The 19,204-nt window shown below is 53.0% G+C and overlaps 2 protein-coding genes across 4 annotated transcripts in view; both read right to left on the bottom strand.

Annotated features, from left to right (window-relative positions):
- Positions 1-6,148, bottom strand: part of POR (cytochrome p450 oxidoreductase) — a 29,063-nt gene extending 22,915 nt beyond the window's left edge. The window contains exon 1 of one of the 2 annotated variants that reach the window (XM_075517641.1): positions 6,128-6,148. In XM_075517641.1, the coding sequence (XP_075373756.1) occupies position 6,128 (1 nt within the window). In that variant the 5' untranslated portion in view covers positions 6,129-6,148. Of the gene's footprint in view, positions 1-5,958; positions 6,095-6,127 lie in introns of those variants that run through there. The other variant, XM_075517643.1, reaches the window with a different exon arrangement.
- Positions 6,149-11,894: 5,746 nt separating this feature from the next.
- RHBDD2 (rhomboid domain containing 2) lies at positions 11,895-18,943 on the bottom strand. 2 transcript variants are annotated; one of them, XM_075517901.1, is made up of 4 exons: positions 18,321-18,669; positions 17,164-17,565; positions 16,624-16,774; positions 11,895-14,452 (listed from the first exon to the last, which is right to left on the bottom strand). In XM_075517901.1, the coding sequence occupies exons 1-4, from the start codon at positions 18,631-18,633 to the stop codon at positions 14,038-14,040; spliced, it is 1,281 nt and encodes a 426-aa protein (XP_075374016.1). In that variant the 5' UTR covers positions 18,634-18,669; the 3' UTR covers positions 11,895-14,037. The 2 variants fall into 2 exon arrangements, with proteins under 2 accessions (XP_075374016.1, XP_075374017.1); XM_075517902.1 differs by lacking the exon at positions 18,321-18,669 and adding an exon at positions 18,718-18,943 and having other exon boundaries at positions 11,899-14,452.
- Between the last annotated feature and the right edge of the window lie 261 nt (positions 18,944-19,204).

Raw genomic sequence — 19,204 nt, 5'->3', positions numbered from 1 at the left:
CTCTCCTCTGCCTTGTGCTATCATAAGCATGCCGTGACCTACGGCATCAGCCCTGCTCACGTGAGAGGGAAAGGAGAAGGAAGACTGCTGACCAAGCACAGCCCCGGGCTGCTAACTATTCCCACCCCCCATAACTGATGCCCAGGCTCCAGCCAGCCAGCTGATCACAGCCTGTAGCACCAAGAACCCCCTGAGTTCAGCTCAACACAGCGGGGAGAGCTCCCCAGGATACCTGCACACCCATGCGGCGGCAGGCACGAGTCCTGCTGTGCCCTGTGAACTCTGCTGCCCTGGCACAGGGCAGCACAGAGGCTGCACCCCCATCTCCCATGCCCCTGAGCTTATTGAAACAGCCAGAGTTTTCCCAATGGGAACCAAGTGGCATCAGTGTCCTTTGGACACCTGCAGATAAGCACAGGAGCTACAGGCAGAAGCTCTATTTTGCAATATGTACACGCTAAAATCTATGATGACCGAGTCAAAGGAGGAACTGAGCGACATAAACGCATGCAATGCCATTAGTCACCCTCTGCCCAACACTCACACCGCTGCCAGGCACCATTCAAAGGGAGCTCAGTAGGGCACAGGCAGCCAAGCCTTCCCCAGCCCGCAGCAAGGTCCAAGCTGTCTCAGCTAATTGCTAGCAGGGACACCAGGTAGTTGGTTAAGTCAAATCATGCCTGCAGGAACGAGCTTCCCACACATCTCACAACAATACCGTCACACCGCCAATGCAAGCCCTGGAGCGCCCAGTCCCTCCGTGCTAGCCAGGCCATTCACATCCAGCGAGGACGTTACCAAAGGACTGCTTTCCAGTTTCTTGTAAACGGGAATCCATGCAAGTCACCACCACCTCTACCAGCAACACACACGCAAAAAGCCACCAGTTCTTTCAGACTGGCTTTCTCCAGTTCAGGCTCCCAGTAAGAGCCCCACACAGCCACGCCAGGGAAGGGAACAAAGGGGCACTGCTGGCAGAGCCGACTTGGCAGAGCACTCTTCTTGCTCTCTGCAGCCACATGATGATGACCCTCGTGTCACTGACTCAGCATATGCATTGCATTCGTGAACAAAGCGGAAGCACAGCTGTCACGATTTCTAGTGCTGGAAGCTCTGTGGGGCTGGGGATGTCAGCATTACCATGAGATCTGCAAGAGCCACCTTTCTTATCGAGAAGGACCAACCTGAATTCCTTAAGTGCAGGTGGGTGTGCATGACCAGACTCTCCTCCCCACCACATGCCTGGCCTGCCCCAGGGATCACCCTTCCTCTTGTGCTGACCATCCTTGCATGGGACCATGGCACAACACAGATCAGGGACATGATCAGCCTCAAGAAGAAGCCTTAAAAAACCCCCACAGTTTTAAACCAGAGATCAGTTATTTCCACTGGCATCATGGCACGGCCTCAAAAGACAGCTTCAGGACAGAGGGAAGACACAGCATGGAAACAAGCAGCCAAAGCAAATGGAGACTCCTTCTCTGTACAGCACTAACCTGCAGCCCGAGCTTTGGAAACAATGGCAAAATAAATAGAAACTAACTTAAAAACCAACTAAAACACCTGGGAGGAAAAAAAGAAAACCACCCGGTGGCCCTCTCATAGGTCTCTATCCCCACAGCATCTGCAAAGCTTGTCGAGAGCTCGCACAGACGGCAGCACCAAAAGCAAGCCGTGGCAAGCCCCCATCGCTCTGCACAGCAGTGACAGTGGAGGAAAAGGAAGAGACTTGCTTACAAGCAGGAATGCAGTCTTGTGACCAGCAAAGGGTTTTCTTCTTTCACCCACTAAAGATACAAGACAGGAGGGTTACTGATGTCTGTCAGGAAGAAGATCCCCACGGCCCATGAGGAAGGGGGAGAGGCAGCAGCAGCAGAAAGAGAGCAGGGCTGGGGTGGAGATGGCATTTCTGCCCATAATCCTGTGCCTGGTCTCTTCTGAATCCCACTGCAGCAAAGACTTCGCTGCGTGCTAGTGTGTGGTATTAGGCCAGGAGACCCTTGGGGCAAAAACGGATTTTCTCTCATTCCTCTTTGGGTATGAATGCAACCAATTAGAATAAGAAATTCTGTTTACATCAGCCTGTGCCAGTCTCAGCAAGTCTCAAATTAGCTCTTTTTCCCTTCCTTTTTAGTAAAAGGAGACCTGGCAAGAAAAGTGGTCCTTTCCAAAACAAAAGCAGACCATTGAAGTTGGTGCTCAGATCCAGGTTATTTAACATTGCCTTCAACAGCCCTTGGATTAGCCTTTTCTCTGTAGCTCTTTCACACAGAGATCACGTTTCCTCTCAATAACATGCCTTTGGTCTGGCCAGATGAATGACCATGCTTGGTCTGGTCTGCACAGGCCCCCTGCTTTGGGTGGGCTCACCCTCCAGGCAAGTTCCTGGGCTCCTGGAGGCTGCACTGGGGAAAGAAAGCATGGTGGGAAACCTCACGGCTTCCTCGCCCCGTGAGCCTCAGCTCAAGCACCCGTGTTGGTGCTCGCTGTGAAACAGGATGGCCACTGCACATGGCAAGCCAAAGGCGTGCTTTCCTCATCACAGCAATAACGAGCAGTGATCCAGGGCTGACTTTCACCAGTGCCTGCCACAAAGAGGTTTGGCTTTCACTATGCCTAGCACTTCTGTATCACTTTCTTCCCACGTATTAAAAAAAAAAATCCCAGCACATCCCACCACTTCCCATTAACCACTACCAGCTCAGTAAAGAAGGGTGGAAAGCAGCAGAGTCTCTCTCACACAATGCTAGGGAAAGTGACTCTCCATAGGCCTCTCAGCACTTCCAGCGACACAGAAAACCCAGTCTAAACAGAGGACTTGGCTGCAGGAACACCTCGAGCAGGGGTAAGAAACACACACCCAACTGGGTTTTTTTGGTGAAACAGAACAAATTACTCTCGCTGTGCAAGGTCTCCTCTAGCTAGACCTTGACACACCAACTCAGACGTCGGCAGAACTTCTATTTCAGGCACGGGACAGATGCTAAGCGTGCATCAGTCAGTCTGGAGCTTGAAATACTGCATATTTGAACTTTCACTGTCATGCTTGGATTTTTTTCTGGCCAATGGGTCTTATTCAAGGACAGCAGAGCAGCTGTAAAAGCAAGGAAGAGAACAACAAGAGGAGCAGTTTTACTGAGGCAGAAAGCAACTCTACCCTACAGATATAGCAAGGTGGGGCTATGCAGTAAGCCCAGTACACCAGCCCAAAGGACTTAAGGCATTATCCAACACAAAAATGAATTCAGACTTGCCAAGTTGCCTTTAAAAGAAAGCAACCCAGAATTACTGAGTTTGCACACTTCCTTTCACCAGGTAAAAGCCTGTCTCTCAACTTTAAACAAAGATTTGAGGCCTCTCACCAGCTTAGAAGGAAGCTCACCACCTTCCTTCACACAGACTAACATAAGCCAGCACAGAAAAACAAGTGTTGAGGATTACAGGATAAACAAAACCTGAGAACAGCAGGTAAACTGAACCCCCCTGCTAACTAGTACTGTTCCCTAGCCTCCCTTCCCAGGGAGGGACCAAATCAGTGCATTGTGCTTCAGGCATTGTTTGAAAGTGGAACAGGGGTCTCAACACCACCAGCATTCAGGAGTTGGGACAAGTCTGCAGGAGTTTTAGACCACCCTTTTACCAACTACTGTGGGGACTATTCAGTCAAATCAATTGCTCAGAGGGCTATGCTGCAAAAATCTCGGGAGCAACCCATTCAGGCCTGTATTTTGCATGGTTCGGTCCTGCTGAAGATGTTTGTTTAAGATCAAGAGGGGAATATGGTATTTTTTCAGCAGCCTCTTCTGCAAGTGTTGTACCCAATGCTGTCACAGGTGGAAGTTCAGTGAAAACCATCCTCCTCCAAACTGGCCGTTTGCTTCCCCCCTGCCTGCATTTGTTGAGGGTTCGTGTGACAAGCTGTGATTTTGCCTGCAGCCACTACAGGGAGGGGAGCACTACGGACAGGGCTGGTAGCCACAGACTTTGACCTCCTCCACCAGGAAGAGTTTGGACAGCAAAACCCTCTAACGCTGTTCTCGTTTGGGAGGTTTCCTTTGAAACTAACAGCTGGAGGAGCATCAGAGGCACATGGTTAAACAGATCCTGCAAAGGCTTAAGAACTGTAAAGACCTCCGATTGCCCAGTATGTTTTGGGGATTTTTTTTTTTTTTTTTTTTTTAAAGAAAGCCAAGCACTGTTTGTATGGAATCAGGACATTTTGTATTTATAAGGTAGCTTTCCTCTGAGGATGTGAGAGTTTTTCAGATATTACATGCCTGTCTCCTACGTTGCTGTAAGGGAAGGAGGTCTAACTGCACAATCCTTACATCACATGGTAACTCAGCAAGAGAGCTGTCCTCCTGGTCCCAGACCCAGGCTTCACTATTAGAAGTGTGTGCAGTCACACTACGAACCTCCCTGCCTGCTATGGGTAAGGGAATCTGAGCTGTATTTTACTTTTTTTGAACACTTGCGAAATACAGACAACTACCCAGCCCAGTCCCCTGCACAACTGCGTGCACCAGCAGACCCCAGAACATCAATCCCGTTCCCAAAGTGTATATTCCTGTGCCGAAAAGGGACACAAGGCCGCAGGACAACAGACAAGTCAGACAGGGAGTAAGTGGGGTCATGGGCTGAAAGGCTCATTCTGAGTTGCAAAAACTGCAGCTCTCCAACTCCACACTCTCACCCCAGTAGGGTCAACATAAACAGAAGATACTTGACACAGGATTTTTCTTTCCCTTCCTAACACGAGCTGCTCCTCTTACCTCCAGCAGTTATGCATACAGCTGTTACACAACCAGGACTTGCACAATCCTTGCAGGCATTTTATCAGCTTGCTCCTCCAAAGCTTGGAGTTAGCTAGAACCGAGAGAGATGCCGGCAATGACCCGTGAAAGCACGTCAATAGATGCATTTCACAAGTAACCATGCAGCAAGATCCAGCATACTTGCCAGTGCCTCAAAGACAGACCTACCAGCTCCCTACGCTGGTTACTAAACCTTCGCAGCAGACTTGCACATGCACTGCCAGAGCCAGATTTTCCAGGGAGAAAAATCCAACCCCATCTTTAACTCCAAACCTCCCCATCTCCTACTCCATACAGCAAGGACGGAAAGGAAAATTAGTCAATAATTCTACTTTATTCCTTGCAAAGGAATAACTGGAGGCCCAGAAGTGGCTGATAACTAAGCAAGAGTACTACAATAATCTGCCACCGTAAGTCAAACTCAGCCAGTCTTTGGACTTGTGGCCCTAGAGAAGCCACTGGAGATACAAGCACTCCTCTTCTGCTCTTTCTGGATTCCATGAGCGATCAGCAGCACACAATTGACTTGAATGTTTACTTGGGGAGAAGCAGCAAGGTATTATGAGCAGCTTGTAATTATTTGTTCCGACATATGAAATTTCAAACTCTGTAAAAAAAGCCCAATCTTGGCAGAGGTGCACCTGTCACTGCAGGGCTCATGACTCGCTCTCAACAATAGCGTGTATAAAGTAATCTCACCACTTGGATCAAATGATCATATTGGGAAAGCAACTTATGCAAGTTCTACAAATTGTGTTTTTAGAGGTAGTAGAGTCCACGTCAGCAAACAGAACAAAGTTCAGTGTCAGCGAGGTAACTGCCGGGTGGCTTTCTTTTATACCAGAGGAAACGGATGGGGAGGAGATGGCAGGAGTGCAGACCTGAGCAGGGAAGCCTTTTCCCTAGTCCTTCAGGACTGAGCAAACACTTTATCTAGGCTGTGTCACAGCAACCAAAGGAGAGAATAAAGATCAAATGAGATTTCAGTCTGGACACAGTTCCACGCGCTGCTTTTGCTGTGGGTAAACTGGGTAGAGAAACCATCGCTCCCGGCCTGTCAGGTCTCGCTGCCAGCCAACCTCCCCAAACCCGACTGCACCCACAGATGCTCCGCAACCTGCAACGCTCAAAAGAAAGAGGTTACCTTGCACTAACGGCTCTGCCAGCAAGCACTGATGGGCCCTGTCAGCTCCAGCACAAAGGGTGGTGAGCAGCGGGGAAAGCCTCCCTCAAGGAGTTTTGGTCGTATGGCCCCGTCGAGCTCCTCCAGATGCTTTGGAAGAAACAAAATAAAAGTTGCAGAAGGCACTTACTTGCTTAACCCTGGCTACCCAGAAGGCATCACCCCAGAGATTATTGACTGAACAGGAGGCAACTGCAAAGTAAGGGCAAAACAAGAAGTTTTACTGTCACAATTAGAGCAGGACTAATTAACAGAAGGTTAAGCCAGCTGCGTGACAACCTCCTCCTTCCCACCCACTCTTCACCTTACTCTCCAAGGCTTTTACACTAGATTAAAAGAAAGCGCTCAGTTGTGTCAGTTTTTTTTCCTGTAGCACTGGTATCTTCCCTGCTTCTTCCCTACTTTATGTGAAAGTGTTTTGCAAATACAGTTCTCATGCACCATCACGTCCACGTGCAACACAGAGGACTCTGAATCCAGACACTGTGCCATGCACACCCTGTTGCAGAGCAATCAACCATCACAAGGTACATCCGAAGGAAAATCAAGAGCTGCACTGGGGCAACTTCAGGTTCTGCAGGAGGGGCCTGGCTCACCAGCCCTTCCCTGACAAAACACCAGTTTCCTCACCTGCAGCAGATTAACCTGCAAGTTTGCTTTGCATGTGCACAACAGCTCATCAGGATTTCTCAGACAACTACAGAACTACTGAAAGCAAGCACATTCCCTTCTATCCAGCAAAAGGATGCATGCATCAGTGCACTCCACTAAGCACAGCTCTGCTGGCTAACAGCAGCAAAAAAATAAAATTAAATCCTGCAGCTCCTCACTACAGTCCACACAAAGCATAAAGCCCTACGGAAAGAGGGATGCCCCCACCAACACTGTTTGACTTTCAGAATTTAGAAACAGAGACCTCATCCTTCCTTGTACTCTTCCAGCTTCTCAGTTGGATATATGTTTCTGCTTTGTAAAAAAGAGCTGTAAAACTACAAACCCATTTCAGGTTTTCAACTTCATTCAGATGAGGCAAAAAACCTCAGGGATCCCTCTTCTCTATATGCATTCCACCAAGCATTACTATTTCTTTTCACGCTCTGAAAGCTAACCCAAGCTAACCCATGGTCTAAACACTGGCAGACCAAAGCACACTCCAAGCTGCACCAGCTGTTCTTACTCCTGCAAATAAGATTACTTCCTAAGAATCAATTCCATGTTGATGACTAACTCCCAACACCACGATCCAGGTGCCTTCACCTCCTCCAGCTTCAATATTCCCAAACAGGGGATCTTCCATTATCTCCTTTGACAAGCACATTCCCTAAGAGGATAACTTCACTCTCCAAAGCAATTCCATCAGGAAGAGACAGGGATAAACAGTCTTCCAACACAAAACAAAAGTTTATAAAGAGAAATAGGCGGTACGACAGCAAATCAGCCCAGCATGCAGCAAAGGTGTCAGATGCCAGAAATAACTTTCTACAGAGAAGGGCCAGAAAAAGAAGTTAATTGAAGGCTTTTAACCAGCAACAGCCTGGGATGGGGTAAGCACAAGCAACCCTTCGGCGCACCGTGGAAGCGAGGCAGGGCAGACATCAGCCTGGAGCACCCCTCTCCCAGGCTGCCAGCCCAGGACCTGCCCAGAGGCCCGGCAGGGAACAGCCTGCGGGGCAGGCAGGGCTCCAAGCGCTGGCTCCCGCCCTGCCTCACCCCCTCCCCAGCCCCACGGCGGGGACCCCGGTACCTGGGTGCTGGCAAGCCCCCTGCCCACAGCCCCCGGGGAGCCAGGCATGATGGGGCACCCCCCACATAACAGGGGGACTGGGATGACCAGAGCCCCCTGTTATTGGGGGGGCTGGTGTGACCTAAATAACGGGGGATCCAGCCACATCAACCTCCTCCCGAATAACAGGGGGACCGCTCACATACACACACACACCCCCAACACAGGGGACGCTAGTCATCCCAGTCCTCCCAGTAACAGGTGGCCCAGTCACACCAGTCCCCCCCCATATAACAGGGGGCCCACTCATCCCAGCCCCCCCATCAGGGGATACCTCTTCCCCCCCCCCGCCATCACCGAGGACCCAGGTGCCCAAGCCCGGCCCTCCTCAGCCACAGGGGACCCCCCAGGCCCGGCCTCCCCTCAGCCACAGGGGACCCCGGTCCCCCTCAGCCACAAGGGACCGACCCAGGGCCCCGGCTCCCCCGGGAGCCGCCCGCCCCACCACGAACGCCCGCGATCCCCGGCCCCCGCTCGGGAGACCGGCGGTCCCGGCACCCACCGGCCCGTCCGACGCTGGCGGCGGCGCCTCACAGCCCCGGCGCGGCCGGCACGTAGGGCGGATCGCACCACTCGGGCACAGGCGCGAGGGGGGACACGCTCCGCCCCCGCCGCCCGCCAATGGGCTGCGAGCGCGCCGGCTGGAGGAGATTCCCCCCTCCCCCCTGCTGCGGCGCGGTTGGTACGGCCCCACCGCGCCCGGCGTAGGGGGGGGTCTTAAAGGGACAGGGAGCACTGGGGGGGGGGGGGGGGGGTCGGGATTGGGGGCAGGGCGGCGTGCTGGGGTCAAAGGTCAAGGTGGGGGTCAGGGAGAGAGCTCAGGGTGCGGTCAGGGGTGGCAGGGGCCAGAGGCCAGGGTGGGCTGGGGGTGCAGGGGAGGGGGTTAGATTAGGGTGCAGTGTGGTTAAGGGTGGGGGTCAGGGTGCAGAGGTCTAGGGGTCAGAGGTCACAGTGGGGTGTAAGCAGGGGGTCAGGGGGCAAACTGGGGGTCAAGGTTGGGGCCAACGTTGGGGTTGGCGAGGGTCAGGGTTGGGGCTAGCGTTGGGGCTAGCGTTGGGGTCAAGGTGGGGTCAGGGTTGGGGTCAGGGTGCGAAGCGGCTGTGGACCGGGCCCCCCAGCCGTGGCTGCGCACAGTGCCTGGGTGTGCGCGGAGGTGGTACGGAACCCCCCGCCCCCCCCCCCCCCGAGGCCAGCGGCCCGGAGCAGGGCCCGCAGGGGGCCAGGGGACCCCAGGGCGGAGGCTGGCACCAGCAGCAGGTCACCGCCACCCCTCCCTGGGAAACGAGGGGCTGCTCCGCCTGGCCAGCTTGCAGCCAGGGCAAGCGAACGCTGCTGATTTAACCGCAAACCAGATGATTCGGATGTTGTGGGGAGGCCCTTCTCCTAACGCTCGCGCTGCTGCCACCAGGGAGTTGCACGAGCAGCTCTGGAAACATCCCCAGCGGTCCCGGCCAGAGAGGTTTCGCAACCCAGACCCCGGCTCGCCAGGCACGGAGGGACTGGTGCTCTCCTCTCTCCGTTTTTTGTGAAGCTGGGTCATGACTCTGCTAACCCCACCGAGCAGCCCCGCGGCCAGGCCCCGGCCCCCGGCATCGTGCCTGGGGTCACCCTGGGGCCGGTTCCCCTCCCTTGGCCGGCCAGGCACTGGCACGTCCGAGGTCATGGTCCTGCCACTATCGCCGTGTTGGTGCTCGCTTCAGAGTCAACAAAACCCTCGGGGAAGGTGCAAAGTCCGCGCTGGCTAAGCCGGCAGGTACCCAAGGGGCCAGGAGGGGTGTGAGGAGGGGGCACCAACCCAAAAAGCACCGGCTGTGGGGCAGTGGTGCCCGGGGCTGCAGGGACACCCCCTTTCATGACAGCATCCGAGCAGAGGGCTCGGGGGTGCGGGGCCACCGGGGCACCACTGCTGCCCACAGCAGCTCTGGGATCGACCCTGCGGAAGCTCCCGGGGTGACTCCGGTCCGTGACCGTCCCCCGCGGGGTGAACGGCCGCGGATTAAAGATCGCAGGGGCCAGGACGTGCCTGCACCGGCCCCGAGGGGACGGCAGGACAGAGCTGGCCCAGGGTTTGGGGTCATCCCCGGTCTGTCAGGTGCCCGGAGCAGGGACGGGCACTATGGCACAGCCCATCCCGTTCTGTTCCCGGCAGGGAAGGAGCTGGACTCTCATCGCACCCAGCCCAAACCCCTGGGGTGGACGACGAAGCCCAGCCCCGCCAGCCCACAGGGACCTGTTCGGTTTGTGCTTTGCCTCCACGCATATTTCTTCCACCTGGCGCAGGGCATGTGTGAGCTCACACCTTTCTGGCTCTCCTCCCTCCCCAGCACAGGCTGGGGCTGAACTTTTGGCCGCGGAGCCTCCATGGTGCCAGTAAACAAGCCAGGACCCAGTGGGACAGCCACGGTGGCCGTGTTTGGCAGTGCCCTGGCACAGCTAACCTGGCCCCCAGTGCAGGATAACTGTCTGCACGCGTGTGCTTTGCCACCAACAAATGAGCAACAACAAAGCAAAGAAATACAGACCCGTTTTTCTTTTGACATGGGTGTCTCCTGCCAGGCCTCCCCGTGCTGCAGGACCCTGCTTGCTCCCAGCCAGGGCGGTGATGTAGGTCCAAGTCGGTTCTGCTTTTCTCGTGTACCCCCGACTCCTGTTCTCTTGCACCATGGTGGGTGCAGAAGCGCAGAGGGGATGGAGCTGGGCTCTCCCAGAGCATCCTTCCCGCGGCAGGACCACTGCCCCCAGCACAGGGGAACGGCCCGCTCAGCTCCCAGCGCTTGTCCCTGGGCTCTCGTCACTCTGCAGTGACCCCCTGAGGACACAGGGCGACCCAAGGGGCTTCCCGGACGCACTGTGCACCCTGCCTCCAGGGCAGATGCCATCGGGACACTGAAAGAAGTGGCAGTTTTACTGGGAACGCACCAGATGCACAAAATAACAAACCATCAGGGACAGCCATCCCAGGCTGAACTGGGGGCTTATAGATTTTTTTTTTTTTTTTGGCCTTTCCTTCCCTCTGATGTAGGAACTTTCATTCTCTGTCTCCCCTCCAAGGAAATGACCTGGTACTGCAACGTGCGAGCAGTAACGCTGCTGTGAGCTTAGACAAATGCCAAATTCCAATGAGTTGATAAGTTTTACCTCCCTCTCTTACAAATTTAATTCCTCCTTTCAGCTTTCAGACACGTTTGCAAATGTCTCATCCCGACCCCTTCCCTCTCTCCCAGCAATTTCCCTTCCCTGGGTGAGGAGTTCCGAGTTTGCCACCAGTCCCAGGGACTCGGGACTTGCTTGGACTCCACTGCTGGAGAAGCAGAAGGTCCTTGGCTGATTTATACAACAGCATTTCACTGTGAAATGGCTGCCTTCAGGAAAGGCAGGGAACAGACTTCACTAGAAAAAAAAATCTTTGCAAACGTCCATCTGAAGGCCACTGAACACAGGTACAACACACTGCAAGTGACAGGTAGGTGCTGTGGCAGCCATGCAGCTGGGCTCGGAACAGCCCTGGGGACATGGTGGAAGCTGTAGAGATCAGAGAGACCAAGTGATCCGCCAAGGTCATCAGGAAGCTCACAGAAGAGCTGGGAGCAGAAGGAAAAAACCCCAAACTGTGGTTTTGTGCCCATTCTGCCATGTCCCATCCCCAGGGCTCACCTGGAAGGCTGTGGCAGTTGCCCCCAGCATGGAAAGAGGGAGGTACCTCTTTCTACCCCAGCATGGAAAGAGGAAAGAGCAGGCTGGTACCTGCTCCCTCACACACGGGCATGTCCCCCCACTGCCGGGGCCAAGGGGCCCACCTTACCTCCTGGAAGGTTTGCTGCCTGTCCCCCACACCAGCCAGGCTTGGGGCTGTTCTCCCTGCCAGCAGACACGCTACGGTGACAGGCCAGGGCTTCCTTTACCACTGTAAAGCCGTGAAACTACGCACTGGAAACACACCATCCCTTTGACGGCTCTGCGGGGAGAGTGAATCTTTCACCAGATCAACTGATAAGAGTGGGAAAGGAAAAATAACTGGTTTCCAGCCCCACGAGCGTTTTCCAATGTGCAGTACCACTCATGCCCAGTGCGCGTCCTTTGTCACCAGCCTGACACGCAGCTAGCACCCATCAGACGCCCGCAGCCTGCCCCGCAGTCCCCATCGCACCTGGCCCCCCACCCGGAGGGGAACGCTCCAGCTCCCCACTTGAAAGCAAACCCGGAGACGTAGTAGTTTGTCTTTCAGATTGTGTTTCAAGCTTACAATTTGGAGGTATACAACATTTGCAATTGCTACCAGTCCTCATCACCCTGCTGCACGCTTCTGGGAAAAACAGTGATAAAATTCCCAGATTTACAGGTGAGGATCTCACAAGGAGGAAAATCAAGGCACTAATGAGAGTGGAGTATCAATATTTCAATGCTACCTCTAGCATTTCTTTCCTGGTATTAAAAACATGCTTCTAAGTTCCAAACAAGCACCTTATCCTGTTCTTGCTCCACACTAAACATTTAACAATGCAATTGCTGTCAGCAGGAAAAACAGGACCATGAAGTCAAGTCCATTTGTGATCCCATGGAGGAGTGAAACAATCAGGGATGAGACGAAGCTGGCCACCAACTCCAGGCTGGTTCCCAAATTGCTGCATCCTCCTTCAGAAAGCCCCTGCTCAGGGGTGCCTACCTTTGTGAGCAGAGCTTCTTACTAATGCACATCTGAGGTCTAAGTCCTCAGCATTCACTTTGGTCTTCCCCCAAAGCAAGCCCCTGCGAGGCCACACGTAACCGTGGCAGTCATCCCAGAAGGGCTGCCGGAGAAGTCAGCGGCTGTACGGCAACATGGGGCTTCTTCAGACACTGAAGAGGGGAAAAAAGAGAGAGGCACGTACGTGCTTTGGAGCATGCAGCTGCCAATGCTGCCTATGACACTGGCTCACTGATAGCACGGAAGAGCCCCGAGGCTATCGCAGTTTCCAGGGAAAAGGTGAGGCACTGCAAGAACATCTCCAAGAGCAGTAATGGCACTTCGTGCTTCATGTAGCACTTTTTTTTTTTTAGAGCACAACAAAACTCTAAGCAAATAGTCAAGGGCAATAGTTGAGATCCCGGCTGATTTACAGACACACAGACAGCAGATTCATCCTGGGCACAGCACAGTAAAGCAGCTACATAGCTGGAAATAACACTCAAGTCCTACCAACTTGAGCAAACTCCTTCATTATTGCCACAGGCACCAAACACTGCATCCTGCTCTGAATCCCTTGCTGAAAACTCCCCTCTCCCACACACCTTTCCACCAGCTCTGAAGCAAACAGAGAGAGATTGTGGTACTATTGGTGGGCGAGACATCTAAAGCTGAGCAGCGTGAACACCGCCAATGGAATTGCTACATTCCAGTTAATTCTTCTAACCCACTGTTAAGGTCCCTCCCAGCTCCGTGGATTTATATACGTTTGCTCCACAAATGGCCAAAATCCCTTATTGAAGGGTCTTCCACTCCTTTCCACGCATCTCAGGTTGCCTTATCAACAAGCGCAGCAACAGAGGCTGAGCTAGCGCAGTGCTATCAGATAACGTAGGCAATATGTTGACGCATGCACAGACTGCAGCTAAGAAGGACCTTCAGCATTTTAGAGCTGTGTTTTGGGGGGGCAGAAAAGGGTGTTCTGTATTCTGTCCTCTTGCCCCAGCCCTGGTTTAACAAGCCCCCTTCAAGGCAGGCTCTTAGCAGAGAAGTCACTGATCGAACAGATATCTGTCCTCCTCCACTCAAATATTATAAACTAAGGCTTTCATGATTTCAACCTCTTTTGGGTCCTAGCTACATCACATCTGTAAACAAGATAGGAGGCTAAGAGCCTCAGTGTAGATGGGACATGTCCTTATTGCTGCAGCCTGGTTAAACCCCAGATTAGTCCAGTGTTTTGACAATTAGGTTCCTAGCTTGAGTTGGGGAGCTGATGCACTGTAACTCTAGTGGCAGTGTGGAAAAAGGCAGGTGCTAAATACAGCAATGAAAAAAGACTCCAAAATGATGAGAAGTGCACAGAGGTGATACAGTCCTCATCCCCCAGCAATATCAAAAAGTAAAAAAAATATATAAAAGAAATATAATTAAAGTAGCCTGTGCCAGGGAGCAGGAGAATGGCCTACAGTGGAGCTACCAACCCATTCCACTAGCCACCCCAGATACAGCAAAGATGCCAGCAACGCACTGCTGCGTGAGCATCACACAACGGTCCTGCCACAGTATGAGAGTCCTGCTGCTTTCCGGAGCATCAGTACACTTGGACTCTCAAAAATTCAGCTGAAACAGGAGCCGCTGTGGCTGCTGGATAGCCTGATGCTTGCTGAACCCCAGCCAGGGGGCCCACGCCTGCAGGTGTCTGTGTATCAGTCGGGCACACGCGCTGCGGGGGAGAGAACTTGCCCAGCTGGCAGCACTGTCCAGGCAAGGCTCCAGCGTGGGCCTGCACGTAACACTCTCCGAAGGCACCTCTGGCTTGGTACGGGGAAGAAGGGAGGCTGTGTCCTGCAGCATGGCCGTGCTGAGATCCCTCATGTCCCAGAGCATAGCTGTGTTGAAGCCCCTGGCTCTGAGCATCGGGGTGCTGCGTCTGGAAAGCAGGAAGAGCCAGAGGCGAAGAACAATAGTAGCTTTGGGTGGGGTAGGCACCTGGTGCAGGGTTAATCCTGTGCAGGAAGAAAACAGAAGGTTACACTGTGTTCAAAACTGGCATTGCCTAATTAGCGCTGGAAGTGCCCTGGGGGTAGTTTTCCTCCTGACCAATGCTCAAAAAGGTCACTGCAATCCATCAAAGAGATTCTACAACAAGAGAAGCTCTTATTATAAGCAGCCCTTGAGTAAAAATAGGTTTACTGGTCTCCCAGGACAGATGTTCCCACTCCCAACCCACACCAATTCCACACCCACTGAACGAACGCGGTTCTTGGCCCTGAGTCTCTTTTGCGCAGGGAATACGCAAGCCAAACTGCAATGTGCTTTAAGGTTTCCGTACACATCCTCCCTGCCTTCCACTGAACGACACATCTGCTAAGTTATTAATCAGGAGAAGTCACAGCTGCCAAGTGTTATTTATCAAGAAGCCATAAAGGCCTTTGGTGCGAGTAAGAGCCCAGGAGATAGAACGAAAAGGGAAGGAGGAGAGAGTTACAAATGAAATTAATCATTCAGAAGCAAGGTCTAGAAACAGCCTTTGCCAACAGAAGGCATGACTCATCCCGCCAAAACGTATCAAGAGAGAAGCGATCTGCCTAGAAGCCAAAGCCTCTGGGACTTCAGGAGTACTGCTCAGCCCACGCACAACACTAAGATGAGCGCTGAGAATCAAGACAATATTTGTGAAGACCCTGACCGCCAGATACCCAGCAAGCATAAGAGACTGGCTCATGCTGGGGTTTTCAGGCTTGGATTTTTTTTTTTTTTTATGTGGGGTGTGGGTTTGGTTTTGGTTTGGTTTTTGTTTTATTTGTGGACACAAAGATGATGTCAAAGCCTGGACCTCCTAAAAATGTCTCCTCTCTGGTGGCAAGTTGATGCCTGAAGTCTTATGAAAATTAGAAAAAAAAAAACAAAAACGCAAACCATCAAGAGCTCTTACTTGGGAATAAGAATCAAAATAATAAAAATTAAGCCCCAGAAGCACATATAGAACTTGTGTCTAAGACACAGAGACATGCAAATTTAGCTGCAGAAATGGAAACATCCTAGAAACACCTTCCCACGCCCTGCTTGATAGTCAAATGTTTATGTAAATACCTTTGAGCCAGAACAGTCTATTTATGCCATCTCACCTAAAGAAAGCAGGTTTAGACACAGAGCTGAGACGCTGTGCACAACAGTTATTAGCAGAAGCGTGTCGCCAGAAGACTGGTGCAGGCTCAGCATGCAGCAAGACAGTCCCTCCTCCCAAAAGCGGCACTTGCACAGCAGGAGGAGAGTAAAAACACAAACGCTGCTGGATCTGCCTGGGCTCCCCTGCAAGCACTCACATGTTTGAGTGCCCTAATGGATCTGGGGTACACTCCTGCTGCCGGCAAGGGTTTCTTTTACGGTTTCCCCTTGGGTGAGGGCAGATGCACACACTTGGGAGTGCTTCCACTTCAAAGAACACTTTACAGTGAGCTGATGACTTAAACGATACATAGAATTTAACCCTTAATAGAAAACCATCCTGCCTCTGTGAAACTGAAATGACATCTTAGAACAGAGAAAAATTTGACCTAGATTTCCAAGCTTTTTAGAATACAAGTGAGTTCTTATGGCTTGTAATATACACAAACTTAAAACCATTCCTGAACGTCAGCCAAGGCCCCAAGGTTTCTTTTCGGTAAAGCAATCTTGCCTTGACACTGAAAACATGCATTGAAAGGTCTACATTGAACTTCGTGACATCTTTAATTTATAATGCTCTGCTCCTACACAGATTTGGACATGACTCACTACAGCATTCCTGGGAGGCAAGGTGGGGCAAAGAAAAATAAAGATCACGCCCAGGGAGCAATATATCCAGGAACAAACGCCAGAAGTCCTAATGTCAGGGCAGAACTGCACGACTTAGCCTTCACGTCAGCCAAGCTGCAATACCTTCGCATGTGTACACACTGCCCTTGCAGCAAATGAGAGGTCTTTCACTGAAAGACCTGGTTGAGTTAATGGGTGATAACGTATTAATCACAGTAATGTCACCAGTGTAACATCAACGGGTCGGTACGTTCCCCTAAACGCCCAGAGTATGAACATGACAAGCACAATACAGCTTTTAAAGGTGATTGAATGCCTCCACTTATGCCTCCAAATTCCCCTGTATCATAAGATCTTTCACACGAACTCCTGTACTTACTTGCTGCTTTTGAAGGCTCTTCTCTCTGCTAAGGACCCCGGGATATATTTCAGCCCTGGTATCCTCTTCAGCAGACTGAAAGGGAACATCCGGTCCAGCTTAGAGCCCACCGACTCTGGAAAATCCAAGCAGAAACAGTAGCCAAGACCATCTGAAGTCAGCAGCATGTTAAGGAGGACCGCAGACAAACACACTCACTTCTGACACAGCCACACACAATCCCCCTCTGGCCACAAACCACTTTCCCTGGAGATTTCTCCCAGGTCTACCCAGCGCCATCTTCACAGACCACTGCCCTTCTCAGCTCCATGTTCTCTGCGTGCACGAAAGCCACAGGGGAAGTGGAAGCGCGAGGTGAAAAACAAATGCAGAACTGAGCGTAATGAGGACCGGCAAAGCCAGTGAGAGTTTGATGCAGAGCAAGAGCCCAGGCAACATCATTAAGCCAATGCATCTCGGCAATGAGAACCACAGCATGTCCTCCCCCTCACGAACCAGCAATCCCGCTCTGGTTCAGGGCTTCGCACTTGGAAAGGATACAGGCTTCCCCAGCTAGGAGCCCACACAGATTACTCAAGAGAGAAGAGCGGGGGATAAACCATGCTACGCAGAGCATAAACCATGGCACCAGCACCACTGGAACTCTAACCCCAAAAACCAGCGTCCTCTTCATCCGCGAGCGGGTGGTGGACACACCCAACGTAGCAAAAGCTACTGGCATGAATCCTTTGGCATCTTCCACCTCCGACACCCTCGAGACGACTGTCTCGAGTAAGAGGTACAGGAGGGCGGAGAGGACGGCAAACACGATGGTAAGGAAGCAGTGCTTCACAGTGCCAACATTCTTCTCAAAGCTGCCGGCAAAATACCAGATGATAATGGCACCGCAGGTCAAGGATATCAGGTCTTCATAGACAAAGATGTAGGTAACTAACCTGTGAACTGAGCACACCAGCACGTTAGAAAGGCAGAGGCAGCAATGAATTTATTTTAAACCACTACAATGACATGCTTGAGCAGACGGAGAGTGAGTGTACAGGATTAATTCATAAGCCTTCATTTCTATCCTGGTATAGAAGAGAAGGAACTCGAGGCCTTTAAAACCAGGCGTAAATAACCAAATAGAGTTAAAACAAGTGCTATCTTGGGTATCGCAGACATATGGAGTGACTCTTGCTGCTTCCTGGGAAGCTGCCTGGAAAAAAGCAACAGTATCTGTAGTAAATTTAAGTCGCATTAAAAGAGAAGGCAAGAGACGTAAAAATTACCTTTATAGTAACTATGATTTTGCTCAAAAGATAAACACTTCTTAAACTGCTAGAAGGCTGAGTTTTCTCACAAAAAGTGCCTGGAGGTTATCAGACCTCAGAAGTGCTCCCAGGCCCTCTGGTTAGCTGTTCTCCTGGGCACTCAGCGAGGACTGAGGCAAAGGGTTCTCCACCTCCCTCCCATCAACCTCAGACCGATGGCAAGAAACACAGCAGCTGCGAGCGTAACCCAGTGCAACCTGGCTGCCCCCCCGGAGACGTGCGAGGAGATGGCCGAGTTCACCCGTCAGCTCAGAGCACTGGACTGCTAGAAGAAATCACTCCATGCTGGTGAGCAGAAATGTGGTAATTAAGAGTGTGATAAAAATCGTTCTGTGATTACCAACAGGGACCGAGGAAAGCAAAGCCCCCAAGCTCCTAGCAGCATACCCCCACTCTGCACAGCGTCAAGAGCCAGAGATGGGAGCAGCCTGATATAGGGGGGCTGAGATGGATGCCCAGCAGGCTCGGTGCGGGCCAGGGGAAGCGCCTGGAGAGGGGGGAGCAGGGGCACAGAGCGGGGCATGGCGAAGGCCCAGAGAGGCAGCCACGGCGGGAGCAGCAGGCTCGGTGAGGGACTTGAGGAAGTGCCCAGAAACGGGGGCTGAGGAGAGGGGACCAAGGGGTTCAGGGCAGGGCACGGGGAAGGCCCGGAGAGGAGGGAAGCAAAGGCTCGGTGGAGGATTTGGGGGAGGCCTGGCATGGGGGACCGACGGGAGGGCAAGGGGCCGGGGAGGCGGAAGGGCCAAGGAGGCAGCGGCTGCTCACCCCGGCGGCCCCCGCTCACCTTCCCCCGCGCGCAGGGCGGCGGGCCGCAGCGAGGCGGCGGAGCGGGCGGCGGGCGCTCCCCGCAGCAGCCCGGGCGCGGAGGCCCCGAGCGACAGCAGCAGCGTGAGGGCAGTGGCGGCCGGCGGGCGCCCGCACCCCGCCGCCATGCTGCCGCGCGCCACCCCGCTTCCGGCCGCCGCCGGAAGGCCTGGACCGTTGCCGTGGTAACGCGAGGCGCTGCGGCGCCCCCGTTACCACGGAGACGGGCGGGGGGGGGGGGGGGTTCCCCTCCTTTTTAAAATTTTTTCTTTTTTTTTTTTTTCCCCTTTCCAGAAGGGAAAAATATCCCCGGGGAGAGGTGTGAGCTATCGCTGGAAGCCCACCCCAGGCTGGGTTACTGCCGGCTCTCTGCCACGCACAGCCTCCCCAGGACGCGGGGGGCCCTGCCGGCCCCGCCGAGCCGGGAAGGCCCCGTACACCCCCGTCCGCTCCCCGCTGCCGTGCCG

This window comes from Mycteria americana, chromosome 15, assembly GCF_035582795.1.
Source record: "Mycteria americana isolate JAX WOST 10 ecotype Jacksonville Zoo and Gardens chromosome 15, USCA_MyAme_1.0, whole genome shotgun sequence".
Classification (NCBI taxonomy): domain Eukaryota; kingdom Metazoa; phylum Chordata; class Aves; order Ciconiiformes; family Ciconiidae; genus Mycteria; species Mycteria americana.
This window is presented reverse-complemented; position numbering and strand designations above follow the sequence as displayed.